This window comes from Oryzias melastigma, linkage group LG3 (genome assembly GCF_002922805.2).
Source record: "Oryzias melastigma strain HK-1 linkage group LG3, ASM292280v2, whole genome shotgun sequence".
Classification (NCBI taxonomy): Eukaryota; Metazoa; Chordata; class Actinopteri; order Beloniformes; family Adrianichthyidae; genus Oryzias; species Oryzias melastigma.
In genome coordinates this window covers 25996244-26018823 of record NC_050514.1, presented here as the reverse complement: position 1 = coordinate 26018823, position 22580 = coordinate 25996244, and the positions used below count along the sequence as shown (strand labels likewise).

The window sequence follows — 22580 nt, the reverse complement described above, 5'->3', positions numbered from 1 at the left end:
TAAAAAAAAAGAATAGCTGTGAGAGAAAAAAAAACATACAGTGGGGCAAAAAAAAGTATTTAGTCAGCCATCAATTGTGCATGTTCTCCCACTTGAAAAGATGAGAGAGGCCTGTGATTTTCATCATCACCTCAACAATGAGAGACAAAATGAGAAAAAAAATCCTAAAAATCCCAGTCTGATTTTCTAAAGAATTTAATTTTTAATTATGGTGGAAAATACGTATTTGGTCAATAAGTAAAGTTCATCTTTAGTTGGCAGTGACATTAGTAAAGCATTTCCTACATGTCTTCACAAGGTTTCTCAGATTGTTACTGGTATTTTGGCCCATTCCTCCATGCAGATCTCCTCTAGAGCAGGGATGTTTTGGGGTCTTTCGCTGGGCAACACAGACTTTCAACTCCTCCCAAATATATTCAATGGGGTTGAGATCTGGAGACTGGCGAGGCCACTCCAGGACCTTGATATGCTTCTTACGGAGCCACTCCTCCGTTACACGGGCAGTGTTTGGAATTGTTGTCATGCTGAAAGACCCAGCCATATTTCATCTTCAATTCCCTTGCTGATGGAAGGACATGGTCCAATTCTTTCTTTACTTTGCATGGATCATTCGTCCTGGACAATTGCTGAAAAAAAGTCCCAAAGTGGGATGTTTCCACCCCCGTGCTTTACAGTATGATGTTCTGTGGATGCAACTCTATCTCCTCCAAACACGACGTGTAGAGCTCTTACCAAAAAGTTCTGTTCTGGTTTCATCTGACCTCCCAATCCTCTTCTGGTTCATCCAAAAGCACTCTGGGAAACTTTAGATGCACCTGCACATGGACTGGCTTTAGCAGGGGGTCACGTCTGGCACTGAGTCCCTGGCAGCATAATGTGTAACTTTGGTCCCAGCTCTCTGCAGGTCATTCACTAGGCGGTTCTGGAATCTTTGTTATTGTGATCATTTTGACCCCATAGTCCAGATCTTGTGGGGAGCCCCAGATGGAGGGAGATTCTCAGTAGTCTTGTATGTCTTCCATTTTCTAATAATTGCTCCCACAGTTGATTTCTTCACACCAAGCTGCCTACCTATTGCAGATTCAGTCTTCCCAGCCTGGTGCCGGTCAACAAGTTTGTTTCTGGTCTCCTTTGACAGCTCTTTGGTGTATGGAGTATGACTGTTTGAGGTTGTGGACTGGGGTTTTTTATATAGATAACAAGTTCAAACATGAGTCATTAATACAGGAGGACTGAGGATCCTCCTTCAGAAGAAGTTACAGGTTTGTGAGAGCCAGAAAATAGTGCTGGGCGGATGGATCCAAAATATTGATAGTAATGATATTAAGTTGGTAGTGGATCGATACCGACCTGCAGATATCGATATTTCCATTCTTGTTTGAAACTTTTCTGCATCTGCATAAATGACCCAGCAAAGTCGCTGCCTCACCATTCTCGCCAGTCCTCTGAAATCTTAGCAGCAAACTTTGAGCAAACTTGTCATAAAATACCTGGCAGTGGTTGTAACGTCAGAGAGGATTTTTTTCCAAGACAGAGGAGTTGGTTAGTCAGAGACAAAGTTAATTAAAACCAACAAAATGTTGATATGGTACTGTTCTTGAATAAAAACCTCTGGTTGTTGTTTACAAGTGATTTATTTTTTAACCTGTTTCAGTAGTTCTATTTAAATGCAGATTTTTTTTTACAACTTACGTTTCTCCTGTTTTTATGTTCTATTTAAAGGCTAAGAAGTTACAAATTATTGATATTTCTACTAGTTGTTGTTTTTTATTGTGAAACATTTTGATTTAATTTTGTATCACAGTTACTTGTTTCTTTTGGTTTGTTGACTGTTTTGAATTTCCTTTTTTTTTTACTTTTTATTTAATTTCAAGAAATGTTAATTTTAATAAACTATTTTCCATTTAATTGAAAATACTTTCCTAGTTCTGTTTTTGTTTATCAAGTAATTAAAAAGGGGAAAAAAAAACATTCACGGTGAGTAAAGACAATTGAGATTTTGTGGTTTATGTCACATCCACCACACTTAGAAAAAAATAATGTTATTGTTATGGATATTTGCTATATTGACCAATAATGGATTGGAGTTGGATCAACACCCAAATCCTCAATATCGCCCACTCCAAGTAAAAATCTTGCTTGTTTGTAGGTGACCAAATACTTGATTCCCACCATAATTAGTTTATTAAAGTCAGACAATGTGATTTTATGGATTTTTTTTTTCTCCTTTAGTCTTTCATAGTTGATGTATACCTATGATGAACATTACAGGCCTCTCATCTTTTTAAGTAGAAGAAATTGCACATTTGGTGTGGCAATAAAATGCTTTTTTACCCCACTGTAAATATTTGCAATTTTACAATCAATTCATAATTTCAAGAATATTTTACATCTTTTTTTCCCATTCATACCTACGTAATGTATGGAATTAGCAATAGCGAATGCTTTGAAAACTGCATTAAATGCTTTTTAACACAAAGCATTATACTTTACTTTAAAGGACATTTTGTTTCAAAAACGTGGTAACAAGTAAATGTATGCAAATCTAAGTCTAAAATTTTAGGGTGGCAAGTCAAAGCAAATCATGTCTCATAGATAAAAAATATATATTTTTTGGTGCATGATTGATCAAACAACAGTTTGGTTATACTATAGTACTATGCTTTTACTGCGTCTGCACTGTCATAGATTCACCACAAGAGTATTAACTTTAGGATAACACTGTTGAAGTATGGCTGTTTTAAAGTTGACATCATCACACAAAGTCAGACGACGAACAAAAAAGAGAAAATTGACAGAACACACATATTGGTTTCTGAAACTTTAAATTATATCTCTGTTCAGATAAGGAAACACAAATTATATGGTTTCAACCACAGAATTGTGAAAGGATGTCACTAAATTCAGCCATGTTAGATGTCCCTAACTACATCTAGGCTTTAATTATCATGACATGCCATTAGTCACTAATGAAAGGAAATCAGCTTCACATGACTTTCCTGTTGCCGCACAAACTACCAATTCGGATATTTTTTGTTTCAGCAAAAGTTAAAACGAGATGAAGACAAAGAACTGTCAGTGCTATTGTTTTTTTCTTTTCAAGAATTTCAACATCAGACACTATCCTCTGACTTTTACCTATTTAAAGTTGTCAGTTTAATTAGACCAAAAGTTTTTCAATCAGAATTTTTCACATGAAATATCAATAGTTCCTTCTGAATTCCAAAGGCCTTATCAGGTTTAATACAAATATTCCAAGTGGGGGAAAAAACTTGAAGGAATTAAAAAGAATGAGAGATGTTCCTTCAAATACTTTCAGTGTTTTCAAAAAGTGAGGGGCCTCCCTAAAGAAACCAGATATGGATGAACATTGACCTTATATCCTAATTTATATTTCTCCATCTTGTTTTAAAATGTATATATATTTTTTTCTTTTTGGAAAAGAATAGAACAGAAACAACACATAGACATTTCTTTGAAGTTCTAATAAAAATATCAAATCCATTTTTTCATTTTAAAATTATTCAATTTCTAAAGTATTTTGTCACCACAGTCTTAGAAAACAATAAAGCATTTCTGAAAAAGCACATCAGCTTTTTTTTCTTTTGGCAACCATCATGAAAGAGTTATTAATAAAGTTGGAGTCCAGCATCATAGAGGGTTTTCTTAAAGTAAAATCCCATAACGTTTCTCATGATTTGTCTAAATTTTTAAACTGATGGATTTAGCCTCCTTTCTTGTTTCCTCATTTCTTTTACTGAACAAAGACAAAGAACATAATTTTGAACCATATTTTTTGCATTAAAAAAATGTTACGTGGCTTGTAAAACACATGAACATGAGTAACCTTAGAACAAAACAGCCAGGTTTTGTGCTGCTCATTGTCCACAAATCCAGATCTTCAGTTCTGGACACAAAGTGGAGGAGCCCCTGGGTCTATGTCAACTTAATCATGGTGGCCAAAGGTAATTGGATTGACTTAAGTCCCCACAGGCATGGTATTAGAAAATCCTAATCAGTGTCACTGGTAGGAATCCAAGGGGCTGCTTGGCTTTCACAGCCAATTAAAATTAGCTGTTTGACTAAGAGCCATTCATTCAAACTACAGGGAAGCCTTTTCATTCACTATTAAGAAAAGTTGTTCTCTGTTCAATGTGGTCATAGTACTAAAGGGCAGGATTACTCTTGACAAAATTGGAAGAAAATTGGATTATTCTTCATTATATTTCAACTTTTATTAGTTCAAACGTACAAACATTTAGCACAATTTTTAAAAAAATCTATTACTCCATATTTGATAATCGTTCAACGACAGTTGGTTAAAGTTGTTTGAGACCAAGTCAAATTTAAAAAAACACTTTTTTATATTTTATGTTTTCTAAAATATATGCTATACAACTATTTTCAAAAATATGACACTACTCGTAGATAACATATTTAAGGATTGAAGTGTGATGACACAATTTGCAGGACACTGAAAAGGAAATGCATGAAGCTTTCTAGCATTTAGATGCTGCCATCTAGTGGTTAGCACATGCAATTACAAGTGTTGGTTGTATTGTATGTGTCATGGAAAATAAGGATCAAGCCGGTTTTGTGTGATAATAAACGCAAAATATGAAATAAAAGTAAAAAGTTTTAATCATTAAAAAATATGTAATAACCGTGGTGTCATACATAACAATAAAATATTTAATTTGGGTTTGAAAAATGCCCCACATATGTGTTTTTCATACTTGAACCCAAATGTTTTATCCTTTAAAAAAAAAAAAATTATATGATATTTACATAAAGTTTGAGAATTCAGAAGTTCACAGCTCTCCCTCAACTTTACCAAGAGTTATCTCCAGAGCTGTAAACATGCTGACCCCTGTGGGCCTCATATTTCCTGGGACCTGCCCCGCCTGCCTAGACAATGTTTCACCAGACTGAGCTGTTGGAAGAAACAACTGTGGCAGGCTCGGCCTTCCTGCTGCTCACTGACCTGCAAACAGCATCCATGGGTAGCGAGTAACTTTAGACGGTGGGTGATGTGCTGCATGTTCTACATCTACAAAACGAGGGAATAAAAATATGTTTGCCGTTGCCCCAGTTTAACTTCAAGTCAAGATTTTATTGTCAGCTTGTAAAACAAAAGATAAAAGTTGTAATTAAAGACAGATTCTGAGGTTGTTCAGACCACACATGAGTTCTGGAAGTAATTGGTTTGGCTCGATTTCAAAATGTAAGTGTTACTTTTACAAAACAAAAGCTCAAAAATCTATTTTGGGAAAAAAAATTGTTAGTTTACTTTTTATTTTTAAGGAAGAATGTCATGATTATTTAAAGCATTTATTAGTATTTCAATTCTTTTAAGTCATATGACTACGGTTAAATTCATGGATTGGAGCAAAACAAACAAATACATTTACAACTCACATGATTTCTAAGGTTTTATTCTAACATTTTTCCAGTTGACTATACATCACAAAAGTTGATAGATGTTTTTTCTTTAGTTTAGTCTGACTCAACAAAGTCAATGAATAACTTGATTGCTTTAAAATGTTTTTTAATAAAGTCATGAATCACCAAAGACAGTTGGACATCACCTTTTAATCCTTTTGCCATCTGGGAGGTGATACAGAAGATAGCTGTCACAGCTCTAAATTAGCACTTTATTTGTACTTTTTTTTACATATATTGTTATTTTTTTTAAAAAGACAAAGATATTTTTCTTTGTTTCGCAGTATTTTTGCATAAGGGGGCAGCTACTAAATTTTGATGCACCTCTACAATGATTATAAAACCATTCTATTCTAAACAACCTAAACCCAAATAAAAGAAGCTGCAAAATGTGTAACTCCTGCTTTTTATCTACAGTTTTGTCTGTGATCTTGCCTGTTTATAAAAAATATATACTTTTCTTGTAAGTGGAAAGACAACCCAAGTAAATTTTTCTATTTTTTTTTCAGTATCTTGACCCTTTAGCGGCGCCGTACTTGAGCTTCTAGTCATCACATTTTACAAATGTAAAAACGTTGACTTTCATTGTATATAACATATTTTACCCCACAGCCTCAGGATCTTATTTATTTATTTATTTTACTATCATTATTTTTTTCAATTGTTTCCGTTTTAAAGATACCTGAATTTATTTCAAACTATAAAAAAATGATTTTGTGTTTGCTTTCATTTAGATGTTAAATTAAGGTAAGTTTGGATGTATATCTATATTAACTGACATAAAAAATAATGTTTTCCCTCAAGCCGTCTATAACTTTTCCCAGATTCCACGTCACAGTCATGTTTGTTGAGGGAGCACATGCAGAGGGAAGCCCGTGAACCTTGAACACAAAGCCCGGTTGCTGTCACGGTGACATACAGCGTGGGGCGGTGGTGACTTTACAGTCTGTCACTCTTTAACTGCATGACTCAGTCATGGAAAAGCTAACTTTGAGTTCAGCGCTTCTCCTGCAGGGTTGATTCTTCTATTTCAGGGGGTGAGATGATGTTTCCAAAAGCCTCATATCCTGCCAGTTCACACACAGACACACAAAAAGAAAAAAAGGCCAGGAGGCCGGCTTGTGGGCGGAGAGTATGGTAATAGTCTCCAGAGGAAGTGAGCGCAGTGTAGAGGAATGTAGTTACCATCAGTGGGAGCTCAGTTCAAGCTGGCTAACAGCTAGCCTGCTAAGAAAAGTTAGAGCTGGAGCCGCAGAGCAGAGTGATGAAAACATGCCCCACTTTACAGTAGTACCAGTCAAGGATCAGGACCAGTCCAACTACGACAGTCTAGAGGGAATTAACTGGGTTGATTACAGGGATACTGGACAGGACAGCTTTGACCACCAAGACACAGTTAGTTCTGATGGTAAGTTTGACACATGTTCTCTGGGAGTTAAAAAAAGTGAGGAGTTTCGTTTGGCTGAAAAAGTGAGTTCTGCTGTGAAAGTTTATGTGCTGAAGATTTGTTTGGCGAATTCTGAACATCTGGCTGAATGGTTACCATGGCAATTCTCCAGGGCTTTTCTGTGTATCCTTGCAGCAGGTTTGTTTTGACAGTTCACTTTTTGCTTTAGCTTTCCTTTGTTTTGGTTGGGTCTTTTTTAAAGATAGTTTGGGGGTTAGATCACAAATAACAAAAGAGGGAAACAATGGAGGCGTAAAAGAAGTGGGGGAAAGACGCAATGGGGGTGGGGCTTTGTGAGAAGTGCCAGTACCACCACAACAGAGGGCCTCTTCTCATTTTTTTTTCTTTCCATAAAACATGGAGCTTTTATTCGTGCCAGCGGAGGATTTCCTTCGGTAGAGATTTGGAGAGCAAAAGTCTCGCTCCTCACTTTCTGCCTCAGCATGTCCCAGCTGTCATGTACTTGTTCCTGCACTTGATCAGCACAAAAGGGTTTTGAGCCGGTCCTCGACAGACACAAACATTGAGGGGCGGAGGGAGACTGGAATTGCTAGTTTTTAGATAGTATGAAAGCTGTGCTGGTTTATGTGGGCTGAGACAGAAGACCACAGTAACAGGATTCTTTTTTTTTCCACCCTTTACTTTGGGCTGGGCTGGATCCCTCAGGGTGACTAAAACGTTCTTACCACAAAGGGACTATGTCTGAGGCTCCTTCTAGTTTCGGATTTTCCAGTGAGATGTTTATATATATATCTCCAAATGATAGAGACGTATGTCTTAAAATGTATGTACATTTGAGGAATCCATGAACATAGGGAATCTCAGCACATGTTGATCCAGCTGCACATATTTATGAAAGTTACATTCAGAGCCAAATATCTGTTGAGTTAACATGAAAAGTTTTTAGAAAAGTCCTGGTGCTTTACAATGCAAAACAGGCTCCTTAAAAAAGTTTTAAATATATATATATGTTGGTAAATTTTCCAAGCAGCGGAAGAATTTGGATTTTTAAAAACCCGCTTAGATGAAAAAAAAGTTTTTTGTTTTTTTTTGTATTTTCAACAGGTTCTTGTGCCATTTTCTGAGCTTATAGTTTGAGTCTATTTTTATTCAAATCATTGAGAATCAGGAGCAGACAAAAAAAAGTGCAGTCAAAAAAAGTTTGTACCACATGGGTGCTATGAGTTGGCGACCCACAAGCTCCCTGCTCTGCTTCATTCCGATGCATCCACTTGTAGACAGATAGATTCATGTATGTCTTTATGTTCTGACTCGAAACTATACAGCTAAATAGCTCCAGTTTTGCTCATCATTTTTGTTGCACCACTAATTTTAACTTGGGGTTGTATGGGGATGTACTCTTGCGGGAGAGAGTGTAAACACAGGAATAATGGGAAGTGAATGTTGGCTAACTCTGCGCCCACAACTCGGAGGTAAATTAGTAATGAACTACTGCTGGTCTGCAGACACTATGTCCTAGAATATGATTAAAAAAACACTGGGAATGATTTTACAATACGTGTTTCAACCTGGAGGTCAGCAGTACCTATACCTTACAAATACGGGGGGGTTACTGTGAATCAAAAAATGATCAGAGTGGTCCTTTAAGTGCTCCTTGTATGTTTATAAGCCAATCTGATGTGTTCCACAGGGATTCATCATTGTACCCACCCCTTTCTCAATCTATGTTAACAACATAGCTCTCTGTGTAAGAGACTCATCCATCCACCTCTATGCTGATGACACAGTCCTCTATTTCGTAGCCTTGTCCTGACACTTGGTGAGAGAAAGTTGCAATGAAGTTTCAATTATATACTTTGCCCTCTCTAGATCGCTCTGGAAAAACTATGTCCTAGAAAATAATACTTTTTTATTTTTAAATTTTGGCTATACAGTGGCATAATAGTCACTGAAATGCTTTTTCAATAGATAAATGATCTGAGTGGGACTAAGAGTACTTTGCTTTGAAAAACGTTTGTGATTCTTGCAACAAGAATAAATAAGGCATTTTTTGTTAAAACAAGCTGATTTTTCTTTTTACTTTCTTAAGATTCGGTTTTTGCAATGTAGACTTGAACTAAGATAATTTTTTCTTTAAATGTCAAAACTCTTTGTAATCTAAAGAGTTAATAAAGTGCTTTGGCAAAAAAGTTATTTTAGACATAACAATATTTTTTCTTCTGATTAATGAGATGACATAAAGACGTATTATCATTCAAAAATATGTCTTGTGCTCTGTCTTGAATGCTAAATTAACTTCATATCAGAAAATACACAAACACATCCATAAATTTAATTTAACAGTCACAATTCTATGATGGAGAAGACATAGAGGGAGAGGTGATTCTAACATCTAAAAGTAGTCTCACTAGCTGCATGATTTCACCATGGGAGTGGTGGGCTTGGCTGCATGGTACACATCTTGATGATGGTGTGACGTGTGATGCACGGGCAGTCAGACAGTGCCTCGCCTGTTCAAGGCTGTGAATTTAGCTCTGTCCAGGCAAGGCAACACAAACATGTGGCCACTGCAGTGCTGTAACTCTGAAAGAGTATTCACATTGGAATTTTAATTAAAGCATTTTGAAAGTTTTTAATAACTGATCTCTAAATGCAGAAGGTCGTCTCTGCTGGTACAGAAGCTTTTATATCAACATGATTTAATTTTCAAGCTGTCACACTCTGAGAAATAGCTGTTGCTGAACTGAGTTTAACCAAACAGTTCTGTCATACGGTGTCCATGAAGTCTTCTCTGGGATCCCAAGCATCTTCCCACAGATCTAAAGTTGTGTTTTGGGAGTCCTATTGTGATGTCTGAAGTGCACTCAAGTGTTGACTGTATGTCTACATTCAGAAACAAAAAATATGTCAAGTTCTTTGTCCAGAATTGAGCTCCAGCAGCACCTAAAGAAGAGACAAAACAAATGGATATGTCTAAATAACTTTGCATTAAAATAGAATACTAAAGGAAAAAAGTGAATTATTTAACTTTTTTGCAGTCATTTTCTACCTGCATGAATATCTCTGTGCTCAAAAAAAATTGTATCAAAGGTTTGCTTTATTTTTTATATTTCCTTATATTACTTGCTTTTATTAAAAAAGACAATCTATTATCCATGTGCTTTCTTTTTTTAATTCATCTATTTATCTTCACATAGTTTTAATATTAACTTGGAAAATCTTTTAAAATGATATGCAAAGGTAAAACAGATCCACTTTTGTTCAGATTTTGTATTACAAAGTGATCTATTTGTTAATATATTTTGGTTACTAACATTTTTTTGTATTAAATAAATGGATGAAAATATTTTTGTTCATAATAGTTTAGTTTCATCAAGCAATTAATAATTTATCTGTTTTTTTTTATTTAATCACCAGGAGAAAAGTTTTAAGTTTTTACCCACATGTTTGCTTTCTGGCTCCCTTCTGTTAGTCTGTTCCATCCGTTCAGAATCAGAATTTGCTTTAGTGTCATTGGATGTACAATGAAATCAGGATGCACCTGAGGTGTTTAAAAATAAATGTAGAATTAGAAATAAAAATGAATTTTAATCAAAACTACATAAAGTATGAAATATGTAGATCCAGTGTCACTGAAGGATTATAATAGACTGTGCTGGTGATCATAGAGTAATGCAGTATTGCGCTTAAGAATAATAAATAACCTATAAATTCACTCTTTGGTCTGATGCCATGCAGATAGAAATAGAGCGAAGACTGAGCACACATCAAAATGTGATATAAAAGGTTTCTAAGTATTAGTGGAAAATACCATCCTAAATACTAATATTCTTTGTGGTTCTGAGATTCAATATTAGAAGCTAATAACAAGCAGCCTCCTGTAAAAGGTTAAACACATTACATAAACAATGAAATGGGTCATAGGGGAAATATGTCTGTTTTAAAAGTTTTAGCACATATCTAGATTTTAACACAAAGCAGGACAAAGTTTTTTTTTTTTTTGCTTTTAGAAAGAGACTAAATTACTTTACTTAAAATTAAATACGTTTTCAAAACAACTAGAATTTTGAGGAACAGTTTTTAAGAAGTACTGTAGGTACACATGTTATTGATCAACTACTATTTTTGGTGTGAAGGACAAAGCTGCAGTGGCTTCAGAATTTGATTTCCCCGCATTTGTAGAAAAACAGCCACACGCCTCTTCACATCACTACACCCCCTCAGACAATCAGGCTGTGCTGCCCCCCCTTTTTCCATCATTAGCACACATCAGAGAAAATATGGTGTGTGTACGACCCAGCAGGTGAATGTTCCTCTGCTCTGTACAGATTTGACTCTGTGTGAAAAACAAGCACTGTGACCAACATGGACTTTAAACAGTTATTTTCTGCAGACCGTGTCTGAGAAAGGAATGCAAGCATTAAGAGATCCAAAATAAGATTAAAAAGCAAAAATCAGGAAGTAAATGTGCGCTGTTTTAGTTTTTTGGTTAGCTTTCCACTCGAAAACATATGTCATTTCTTATTGAGAAACATCTGCCTAAGATGAAGTATTATATCCAGTAATTGATGGCACCGTTATTAAAAACCAGCAGGATATGTACTTTGCAAATACATAAAGACCTTAACAAGAGTTTTAGAACCAGTGAAATAAATAATCACAAAATTCAAATTGTGTTTGTCACATACATATAGACAATGTGCAGTGAAATGTATTCCACGACTGTCTAACAGAGTACAGCCTAAAAGTAATAAATGATAATAAAAGTGGGCTGCACGGTGGCGCAGTGGTTAGCGCTCTTGCCTCACAGCGAGAAGGCCCCGGTTCGAATCCCGGCTGGGACCTTTCTGTGTGGAGTTTGCATGTTCTCCCGGTGCATGCGTGGGTTTTCACCGGGGACTCTGGCTTCCTCCCACCGTCCAAAAACATGCTTCATAGGTTCATTGGTGACTCTAAATTGCCCCTAGGTGTGAATGTGAGAGTGAATGTGTGTGTGATTGAGGCCCTGTGACAGACTGGCGACCTGTCCAGGGTGTACCCCGCCTTCGCCCTTCAGTAGCCGGGTTAGGCTCCGGCACCCTCGCGACCCCGAAAGGGACGAAGCGGTTAAGAAGATGGATGGATGGATAATAAAAGTTTGGTATGCAAAAGACATTTAATGAATATACAACAATATAGCCTACTATATTGTGAAGTGATAAAGGGATAAGTGAACCTGGAGTGAACTCGTCTTTCACCATGTCTTTGCACAAGCTTGTTTTTACTTCTTCATCCATTCAATCTGTGTTGGGCTTGCCCGTGCGTGTGACGCGTCTCCAGGCGCCCAAAGGCCAAGCAAGTTCTGTGCGTCTCACCCATAGTTTAGTAAAGTTAACTCCCTCCTGGACGCATAACCATGTATGAGAGTCAGTTAAAGAAACTGTGCTGTGTGTTAACCTGAGCCTGTCTACAATGTTCAACACTTAAAAGAGTCATTTGGGTTGATTTCAGACAGAAAACAACCCAGTAGAGGCCACAATTTCACTTTTTTTTGTTTTTTTAGAAAAAAAAGGCAATGATTTGTTTTATGTTTTTTTTTTTTTTTAACCAAATCAATATTTATTTTTATAGCACTTTTATATCAAACATATTTTGTTACTATCATGATAAATATAAATGAACTGGTGCTATATACAAAGAAAAAACTGCTTTTTTTTTTCAAAATATGAAATGGGTCATTACCTTTGACGTCCTTTCAAAATAAAAGACAATCTGACCACATCTGAACATTTTAACGCAGCAAATGTAGTAGTAGGTAGTGTGATGTTAACAAAGAACACAGTTTATTTTAGTGTTTGTGGTGCATCTCAGTCGGAAATGTGTAACTCAATCTGCATATTAATCAGGTTCATATAAACTATGGTTGTGCTTGTGACCTCCAATTGATTTTCTGTGGGACACAGCCCTCAAGAATTGTTTCAACTTGTGTTATGCACTGTCAGCTGCTTGTAACTCAGTTGAATACAATTTGACTTACTTTACTTTCCTTTTTGCTTTTACGTTACTTTACGATTTACTTTCCAGTTAGTTTTCAAGAGTAAAAACATATTTTTTTTGTAATAGGAGTGCTATAATGGGGGGTAAAGGAGCCACATGTGGTTCTGGAGCCACAAGTCTCAGAACCACAGTCTAGTGTCTCAGAACATGACAGAACATGAGCCACCTTGAGTATTTCCCAAAAGTGAAAAAAAAAACTGTCTGAATCAAACAAACAGCAACATTTTAGCAAAGTTCAGATAATCAGACCAATAAATTGTAAGTTTCTTTTTTTATTCCTTCTTTAGCAATGATCATGTTTGTATTATGTATCACAGTTTACCTTAATTTGATGGAGAAATCCACACCAAATGATCCAGGGGTTACTGTGCCACTAAAATCCAATGATAATAAAGTACCAAATAATGGAAAGTTTTAGAGCCTAACCTTAATCTATCCAAACATTTACACAAAAAGTATTCTAAAACACTCACAAATGTACTCATTCAAACAAATTTGCCATCACTAAGTACATGTAATCAGCATTAAATCCTTCTTCACACAGGGCAGTGAGCTTTGACGTCTTTGCCTCACGGATTAGGTCCTAAATGTTTATTAAAGAGGCAGTTTGGCAAAGAGGATTTATTTTCTAACCCTAAGAGGCTAATCAACTATAATATTGTTTTATAATCTGATTTCAGATGTTGTCTTTCTCTTACCTCATTAAATTTGAAGTTTTTAGATAATCAGGTTGAACAGTTCTTGGAGATTTGCTACAGTTATGTTGGCTATAAATGCTCTTATGTTTGTAGGTGTTAAAATTAACCTGCTTCTCATTGAATTGAAATCTTGCATATAAAAGATATTGTCAAATAAAAAACAAACAAACTATAATTTAGTTTCAAATGGCTTGAATAGTTGTAGAACAGACGTCTCAAAGTGGCGACTCGCGGGCCATTTGCGGCCCTCAAGTCGATATTTTGCGGCCCCCACCTTAAGCAATCTCTTCTGCATGCCCACGCTTCTTTGATGATGGCTTGGTGTTTGCTTTGTGATGTTTTAGCTTGCTTTATGTTTAAAATTTTGCATTTGCTTTAGTCGTTGGATCTGGTCGTTAGAAAAGTCCTTAGCCACAGTTGCTAGCGTCGTTAGCTCCTGTCGTATTACAGGACACGCAGAAGATATTGCTTAGTAGTACAGACACATAAACAACAATGCGCCAAAGATGCAGACAGTGGACGCAAAAAACATATTTTTGGCACAAATGAAGCCCCATACGGCCCAGACTCTGCCTTCAGTGGCCCCAAGATAAACCGAGTTTAAGAGCCCTCTTGTACAACAATAAGCCTACATCAAGAGATGTTTTATCTGACCTGAAGTCTGGCATTGTTTCAAAAGAAAAACCTTGTTTAAGCTATCTATCTTTTTCAAATAAAAACTCTATTTGCTATTCAAAACACTCCAGAAAAAAAAGCAATAGGGTTAAAAAATATAATTTCATACCAAAATGAAATTCTTTAAGCACTCCTGCAAACATTCGCTTGCAAATCTTTCCCTGTTTGATCTTGTAGATGTGGCAGCGAGCCCTTTTTGCGGGGGCATCAGGTGACTTGTCACTGCACGCTGCTGTTGTGCGTACACAGCATGACTCCTATCTGCCGTCTCAACCTGCCAATTAAGCTTTAATCTGTCCAATTCCACTTTTAATGTGAGGTCATTAACGGCACACCCCTGCTGTCTTCTTTGCCCTCTGTTAAATCAGCGGAGATGTCATGTGCTGCGCAGCATGTCTTTGTAGGGCAGCATTGAATGAGCAGAAGCCCTCGTCAGGAAAGCTTTGAGCTTTTATTGTGTCATATTAACGCATGTTTTATTATTCTTCAGATGTGGTTTCCTTTCCATAAAAGAATTAAGGGCTCTTTTTGCATTGACATATAATTTTAGTTAATCTTGTCCATGTTTTGTGATACGACAGCTGAAGTAAGTTCAAGTTATGGATGTAGCTGTTGATCCATACCTTAAAAATCATAAACTGGATGAGATGTGACCCAAGTCAGAGTTAGGCAGGTAAATATGGATGGATGGACTTTGGTTATCGCATTAAAGTAGCACTAGAGGGCAGTGTGGTGATGCTGTGCTCAGTGTTAGCAGTGACACAAATACAAAGTACTTTTCCTTCTAAATGTTAGAATTTTGAGGATTTAAAATGAAAATATTGTTATATTTTCTTTTTTATATAATTTATAACACAGTCAAAGTCTATGTGGTGCTTTAAAACTCAGAAAAGGGAATATTATACTCCTGCTCATATTTAAAATGATGCATCAATTATATTGTTAATGCGGCCCTTAAAGGGTAAATATTTAAATTCAATTCAGTTCATTTCTTTTTATTAGTTTTCTATACATAGAATAAAGGAAAATTTAAAAAGTAAACAAAATCAAATTAATTGCAAAATATTTGTTTGATTTTTTTTCAGGTAATTTTCCATTTTTATACACTTTTAGTGTTTTAAAATGCTTCTCGTATGGATAAAAATCATATTACAATTTTTATTGAAATTCTAATCTATTTTTAGTTAAGCATTCGTGACCTGGAAATGTATGGAGGCACAGAACAACCCATGCTTTCTCTCAAAGCGAAGAAAATAAAAATTCCATCTGTTCTATAATGAGTGCCCATTTTATTGTTCAGTGTATGGATAAACGGACATTTACCTGTGTGAGAGTGGATAACAACAGTTTTCTCCAACCCACTACATCACTGCCCCCCTCTCTGTGCACCATGTGTTGGATCAGACCCCTGAATGAGTGCTCACCCTGGGTGACTGGGTGTCCTGGATTGTAATTGACAATTCCCCAGGCTGGCGCACAGAACACTCTCCTCCAGACCCTGCTCAGCTCGTAACTATGCTTCCCTACAGCATTATTATCAGCAGTGAGACACAGAACACAGGTGAGCACAAAACTGCAGTCAAGGTCACTCAGTGCAGTCCGGAATTATTGTTTTATTTCATGCTCACTTGGTAAATTGTCTGGCTTTTTGTTGCGAGATTAATTTAGATTTGAGCGTGCGGCTGTTGAAGTTCACATGCTCTAATAACTCGAGGTTAGGTAATTTCTTGGTAATGAGATGTTTGCCTGCTTGCGAATGTGAGTGTGTGATAAAGTTTGAGTGCAATAATTGCCCTGGGAGCTGTGCTAATCTCTGTTTGATTCTTCCTTCAAAAGAGGAAATAAATGAGAGTGAAATCTAATTGCATGCCTGTTTATCACCTCGACTTGGCTTTGTCATTTTGTGCTGCATTTGGCCTTTGTTTGGTATATCACTGGATGGTGATTTTTTTCTGCAATGTGGGAACTGTTAAAATCTTTCAATTATAATTGTGACATTTAAAAGCTGGAAAGGCGGCATGGTAAACAGTGGAATTTTATTTTTCTGTCTTGAAATAAGACTCAGGCCAGAGCAGAAAAGGAGCAGCCCCTTATTATAATGTGAATTTCCACAAAGATACTAATAGTGGAACCTTGTGTTGTATTTAAACTACTTTCCTAAATGTTTATGTGATTTAAAGGTGTGCCAAAATATCGATATTGCAATATATTGCGATATTTAGTCCTGCAATTGATTCTCGATGGAATCTATCGATCTTTATTTTCATTTGAAGAGGTTGTAAAGTGGTGCCTGACACCTTGGATTATTTTTTTTTCTGTTGTTTACAACTATTTTGCACTAAGTAGTGGCACTGCCATTCATGTTTCCTATTGTTAGCACTGAATTTTACAGATAATTCAAATTCAGTTGTTGTCGATGGTTGTCAAAGACATTGGATTACTGATTTGCACAAAAGTGTATCATTTGTTGCACAAAATAAGACACAAGTTGCTTATTATGATTGTGTTTAAGATAAAAAATAAATGGGGACATATTTTCCCAAAAAATGTGCGTTCTTCTACATATAATTACATGATTTATTAGAGATGATTTTTACTAATTATCGCGATATCATCGATATCGTGAGCCATGTATCACATTGTATTGTGATTCCCAGCCCTAGTGTGAATAAATAAGTAATTTTGTTAAAAATCGTATTCCTTTTTTTAAAAAATGTCTTTAAAGTAGACCAAAACATTTGACCATATTTGCATATAAAATTCTATATATTTTTTTCTCTATAATTTATGTTTTTAAATAATTTCCAATGTCTTTTTTTCTATAATAGGACATGGTAATCATAAAGAAGACAGCCCATTTCTCAACAGTGCTGATGCTGCTGGAAAAAGGACTGACTACTATGACAGGAACCTGGCTTTGTTCGAGGTTTGTTATTTTCCATTTCCAAAATTCCTGATTGACATGACATCTAATCCACCTGGACGTCACATCCCCTCTATTTTCCTTTTCTAGGAGGAGCTGGACATCCGTCCTAAAGTTTCCTCCCTCCTCAGCCGATTGGTCAACTACACCAACATAACCCAGGGGGCTAAAGAACATGAAGAAGAAGAGAGCGCTGATGCCTCGCGGCAGAAGACCCCCAAGGTCAGCAGAGGAGGGCCTTGTCGTTTTTATAATGTGGAGTCATTTAAGTTTGGAAATATTATACTTCAGTGTTGGCTCTGCCCCTGCCTCCTCATCCAAGTTATTAAGGCTCGTTGACAGATTGTTTATGACTTTGGAAACTCTGCTGTTAGACCGTGCCCATGCAGAACCTCCACACACACAAAGTGCTGATAACAGAATTGAATGACCTTTCCAAAGTACATCAATCAATACTAATGATCACTGCACTTGTTTCCTGAAATGTCATGCCAAATAGCCCACCCTTTCTCTTTGTCATTTCCTCTCTCTGTCAGTCCCCCAACATGGGCACCCTGATGGGAGTCTACCTGCCATGCCTTCAGAACATCTTCGGTGTCATTCTCTTCCTCCGTCTGACATGGATTGTGGGAATGGCCGGAATCATCCAGTCCCTCCTGATTGTGGTCATGTGCTGCTCATGTGTTAGTATGCCCACACATGCTGCACAGACACACACAGCAATGCTGCAAGTTGTTTTCCTTTCAACAAAACATACTATAAAGCTACATATGCTAACCACGTAGAGTCATATTTTAGATGTGAGCAGAGATCTTTCTCTGTTGTCGTTTCAGTGATGAGTAAACATCAACTCTTCACTCCCAGGTTGTCATGTTAGATGTGTTCACAGATTTCTCCTCAGGTTTAATATGTTTTCTCTTTTCCGTGACAGACCATGCTGACAGCCATATCAATGAGTGCGATTGCTACAAATGGTGTCGTTCCAGGTAATATTTAGATTTTATTTTTTTATGATTTGATTTTCCAATCTCTAATGCAATCTATTGTTATTTTTGCACAAAACCAAAAAGACATTACTGGTTTACCTCAGCTTTTAAAATACTGACCACACTGAGGTGTAAAAAAAAAAAAGAATAATAATCAAATCTTCTATCTGGAGCAGACAGTTTTTAGAAAAAATTGTCAAATCGATTTGGTCTTTTATAGCTGGAGGGGCTTACTTCATGATCTCCCGCTCTCTCGGTCCTGAGTTTGGAGGAGCTGTGGGGCTTTGCTTTTACCTGGGCACCACCTTCGCTTCTGCCATGTACATATTGGGAGCCATTGAAATTTTTTTGGTAAGTTTTATGTTTTCATTTAATTTTGGTGTTGCTAATATTTTTGAAAGGTGTTTTTTTTAGGTAAAACACAATTTTTTGTGGGGGTTTCAATTAAAGTATTTGCAAATAGATTTCCGTGTCAAACGCCTAAACATTGTGCACATTTTTGGTAATTATAATTTAAATAAATAGTTTATAAAAACATATCAATGCAGAAAAATGACATTGTACAAACAACTAATAAAAGCTTAAACAAAATTTGAATTCTTGAAAAACAGCTTAAGTTTAATGAAGTCAGGGAAAAAAAAGCAATCACATCAATGAAATATTGTAGTTGTTTGCAGAAAAGAATGGTTAATAAAGAGCAAACTTGCAAAAGAATCAGGGGATTGCAGAGGTCTTCAAATTTAAATATGCTGGGTCTGCTGACTTAAAAGAATACCAAGAACAACTCTCAACTTCTATCTATGAAAAACATACAGGCCAATGGGGAAATGTTCCACTTCCTTTGAAAAAGAAAAAAAAAAGAAAAACTTACTTGTCTGAGCCTGTTGCCATTTCTTCTTATCTAGCTTCTGAAGACTGCAGAAGGATCTCTGCTTCTCCTCGTGTTTCTGCTTTTCACTCTTTATTTTATTCTTTTTCTTCGAGCAAATCAAGTCAGATTATCATTTTTCCTTACCGGAAAGAAGGGTCTGTGGGCAGGGACAACCAGTTTTAGTTAGTCTGGTTTGCTAGTGTTTATATTTTATGACCGACCTTCTGGTTCTGTACAATTACCGGCATGAAGCCCAATGAGACAATTGTTTTGTGAAATTGGGCTATATAAATAAAATCGAATTGAATTGAAATGAATTAAAGTCTTTGCTTTATTATTTTTTTACCCCAATTTCTTAAAATAAATTAAACCTTCTAGAGATGCCCTGACCTTTTTTTGGCAGCATAATGTCTGCCCTTTTTTATTTTCATTTTTTATTTAGTTTCCAAACATTAGTGCATGGTGTAGTGCTGGATGCAAATTTACACCTTGGAACTTCTGATAATAAACAAATAATGTCCCACATGATTGTACTCCAGTGAACAATCTTTCACATGTTATCAACTATTCACTTACTCATTACCACCTGCTCAGTTACCTATTGTAAATTAAGACTTTAACACTCTGTACATTTTCACACCAATATTTCCAATAAATAAATAAGGTATCAGAACAAAACAAAACAGCCCCACCCTAAATCATGGCAACGTAATGTGGGGATGAACCATTGTTTCAGAGTCTTCTCTTGTTGACCTGATATGTCTTCCACTCTCGCCAAATAACATTGAATGTATCCCATTCCAATCTTAGAGAGTATGTTCGCTTCTCTATTACATATAATGCTTCAGTAGTAATTTCTGCAAAAATCATTATTTTTCAGATCAAACGGATTTTTTATTTCCGGGAAAATTTGAATCTGCATGTTCCTCAAAAGTTTCCAGTTCATTGATAGTCCTCTTTTCCTATTTTTGTAGCTCGCATCAGTTGCGTTTGGTAGAAACTCTGTATCACGTGTAATCTATTTTATCATCCAACAATGTGTATCTAACCTGTTTTTGACACTAAATTAGACCAGATTTTAAGTGATCTGCCCAGCTAAGGGTTCAATTGTTCTGACAGATTCTTTACTGAAATGATGGTCATGGTCTGTACCGAAGCCCAAAATGATGTATGAGTCTCAATTTCTTGCCATCTTGGTGAATATGAAGGATCACACAGGTTCAACAGTGGTCTTATCTGGGTAGTCTGATAGTAGCTCCTTAAGCAAAGGAGATCTTGCCTTCATTCCAAATGTTGTCTTGAGTCTGTCTACGTTTTATGAAACCTGTCTGATCTAATGAAATGATGTCTGGCAATATCCCTTCCATTCACTTGGATAAAATTAATGTGAATAGTCGATAATCCTGGTTGACAATGCTTATTGGTCTATAACTAGAGCCTTCCATCTTAACTTTTCCTTCCTTTGGATTCATTGAGATACTAGCTTCCTTCCAGGAACTTTGAATTTCCCCTTCTTTCAGCACCTAGTTAAACGTTGTCACCAAGAAAGGAACTATTGAGTCTTTAAGTGATTCGTACTGCTCTGAGGTAAAACCGTCTGTGCCCGGGGATTTATAAACTTTCAGATTAGAGATCTGAAAGTGTATTTCCTCTGTTGTATTTCTACTGTCAAGATTGCATTTTGTTACCATTTTTGGTTTATCATTGATTATTGGTAAAGATATAAAGTCTTATAAGTCTCAAAACATTTCAGATTTTTTCTGTTTAGTCAACCAACGTTCTGGTTATGGGATCTCTTATTTTGTGAAGACTTTTCTTTGTCTGTATTTTTTCAGTTTATAAGCTAGTCGTTTTGTTGATTTGTTCCCCACTTTATAATATCTTTGCTTGGTAAATGTAAGGTTCTTTTGAATTTCCTTGGAGTTAATATAATTTATGTTCATCTGAATTTCTTGCTCTGTTTTTTTGTTTTCTCTGACCTCATTTTCGTTTTCCAACTTCTTCAGCTCTAGTTCCAAAGTATTTAATCTCTTCTGTTTCAACTTTTCTGGTGCAATAAGACAGAATTTTTTTCGCCTCTCAGCACTGGTGGAGAATCCTCTCCGTTATCATTTTCCCTAATGTATGTTTGGATGTCTTTTTTTCATTTCTTCCTTCATTTCTCCCTTGAGTATGTTTACAGGGTGTGGTTTCCTCTCCTTTGTCAGACACACGGTCAGGTAAACTGAGCTATGATCTGACAGTTCCTTCACTCCGATATCTCAAGTTTCAATTATGTGACTGTCTTTCTTGTCCATTAGGAAATAATCTATCCTTGATTAAGTGAGATTTGGGGCTGAATAGTGCATATAATCTCTGCATGTGGGGTTGAAATCTCTCTGAACATCTTAAATGCCCAACTCAGCCATCAATCCTTTCATTTTTTTACTAATTGCCCTATTTATTACCCTCCCCCCTGTGAAATCCAACCATTTGATTCAGGTCTCCTCCTCCGATCATAAAACCCCTCCACTTCTGATGTCATCATGTCAAACAACTGTCTGCAGACCAATCAGATCCAGAGGGTGCATAGATATTAAGAAGGGTCACCAATTCTTCTTCTAACCTAAGAGCCCAAATGTGCCAGCCCCAAGCACCCTGCCTTGTTGCTCAACTCACTGCCAGCTGGTTTGGCTACGTTCTCCGTCTACGTTACTAACCTACAAACTCACTGAACACTGAAGTGTTAATCAGTGACCCTCCTTCTACCACCAGAAAAAAAGGTTGAGAGTTTCTACAGGTTGTTGGCTCTAGCCAAAGGACTTTCAGTGGAATGTAAAACTCTTGTTCTTATCAATTTTCAGTAGTTTTGACTTTTACAGGGACATGAGTCATCTGTTCAGGTCAGATGGATTATCCCTAAACAAATCAGGGGTCTGTTTGTTGCCAACTTTCTGTCTATCCTGCGTTGTTCCAAGTTTACCATACATGGAAAACTCAAGCATGTTCAGGAGATAAGATGAGCTTTTGTGAAAGCCCAACCAAAACAGATCCTCTGGATCTGCGTTCTTCCCACCATTTTCCTACAATCTGAATACCCCCTTCCTCCCTTTAAGTCCTCTGGGTCTGCAGACGTCTACTGCTTCCATTCGTGGTACAGAACTATCCGACATGTAATATTCTGTCAACATAAACAACTGCGGCCATTTTGCAGTTGAACCCATGGAGTGAAGATAAAATAGTACACTCTATGTATTTACCACTAACTAACAAAAAGGGAAAAAATGCACTCTCAGCTAATCCAGACAATTGATTAACATCCTGAGACTACCAACAGATTGCCTTGTTTAATGTCTCTCTTTGCTACAAGCCTTGTTTAATTAATGATCTTATCACTGCTCATAATCTGCATTTTATGCTTCTATGGGAAATATGATTAAACAGTATCAGCAGTGCACCTGTTCTCCAAACGTTAACTTTCTTCAAATATTCTTTAAATGTTCCTGCCTGACAGAGGAGCAGATGTAGTTTAATTATTTAAAGAAGGATTCCAGTGTAAACA

The 22580-nt window shown here is 36.4% G+C and overlaps 1 protein-coding gene across 3 annotated transcripts in view; it reads left to right on the top strand.

Moving 5' to 3' along the window:
• The first annotated feature begins 6198 nt into the window (after positions 1 to 6198).
• slc12a4 (solute carrier family 12 member 4) overlaps positions 6199 to 22580 on the top strand; it is a 29448-nt gene continuing 13066 nt past the window's right edge. For 2 of the 3 annotated variants that reach the window (XM_036211244.1, XM_024295729.2), the window contains exons 1-6: positions 6205 to 6850; positions 17088 to 17185; positions 17273 to 17404; positions 17719 to 17865; positions 18114 to 18168; positions 18389 to 18519. In XM_036211244.1, the coding sequence (XP_036067137.1) occupies positions 6577 to 6850; positions 17088 to 17185; positions 17273 to 17404; positions 17719 to 17865; positions 18114 to 18168; positions 18389 to 18519 (837 nt within the window). In that variant the 5' untranslated portion in view covers positions 6205 to 6576. Of the gene's footprint in view, positions 6851 to 17087; positions 17186 to 17272; positions 17405 to 17718; positions 17866 to 18113; positions 18169 to 18388; positions 18520 to 22580 lie in introns of all 3 variants that reach the window. The other variant, XR_004947576.1, reaches the window with a different exon arrangement.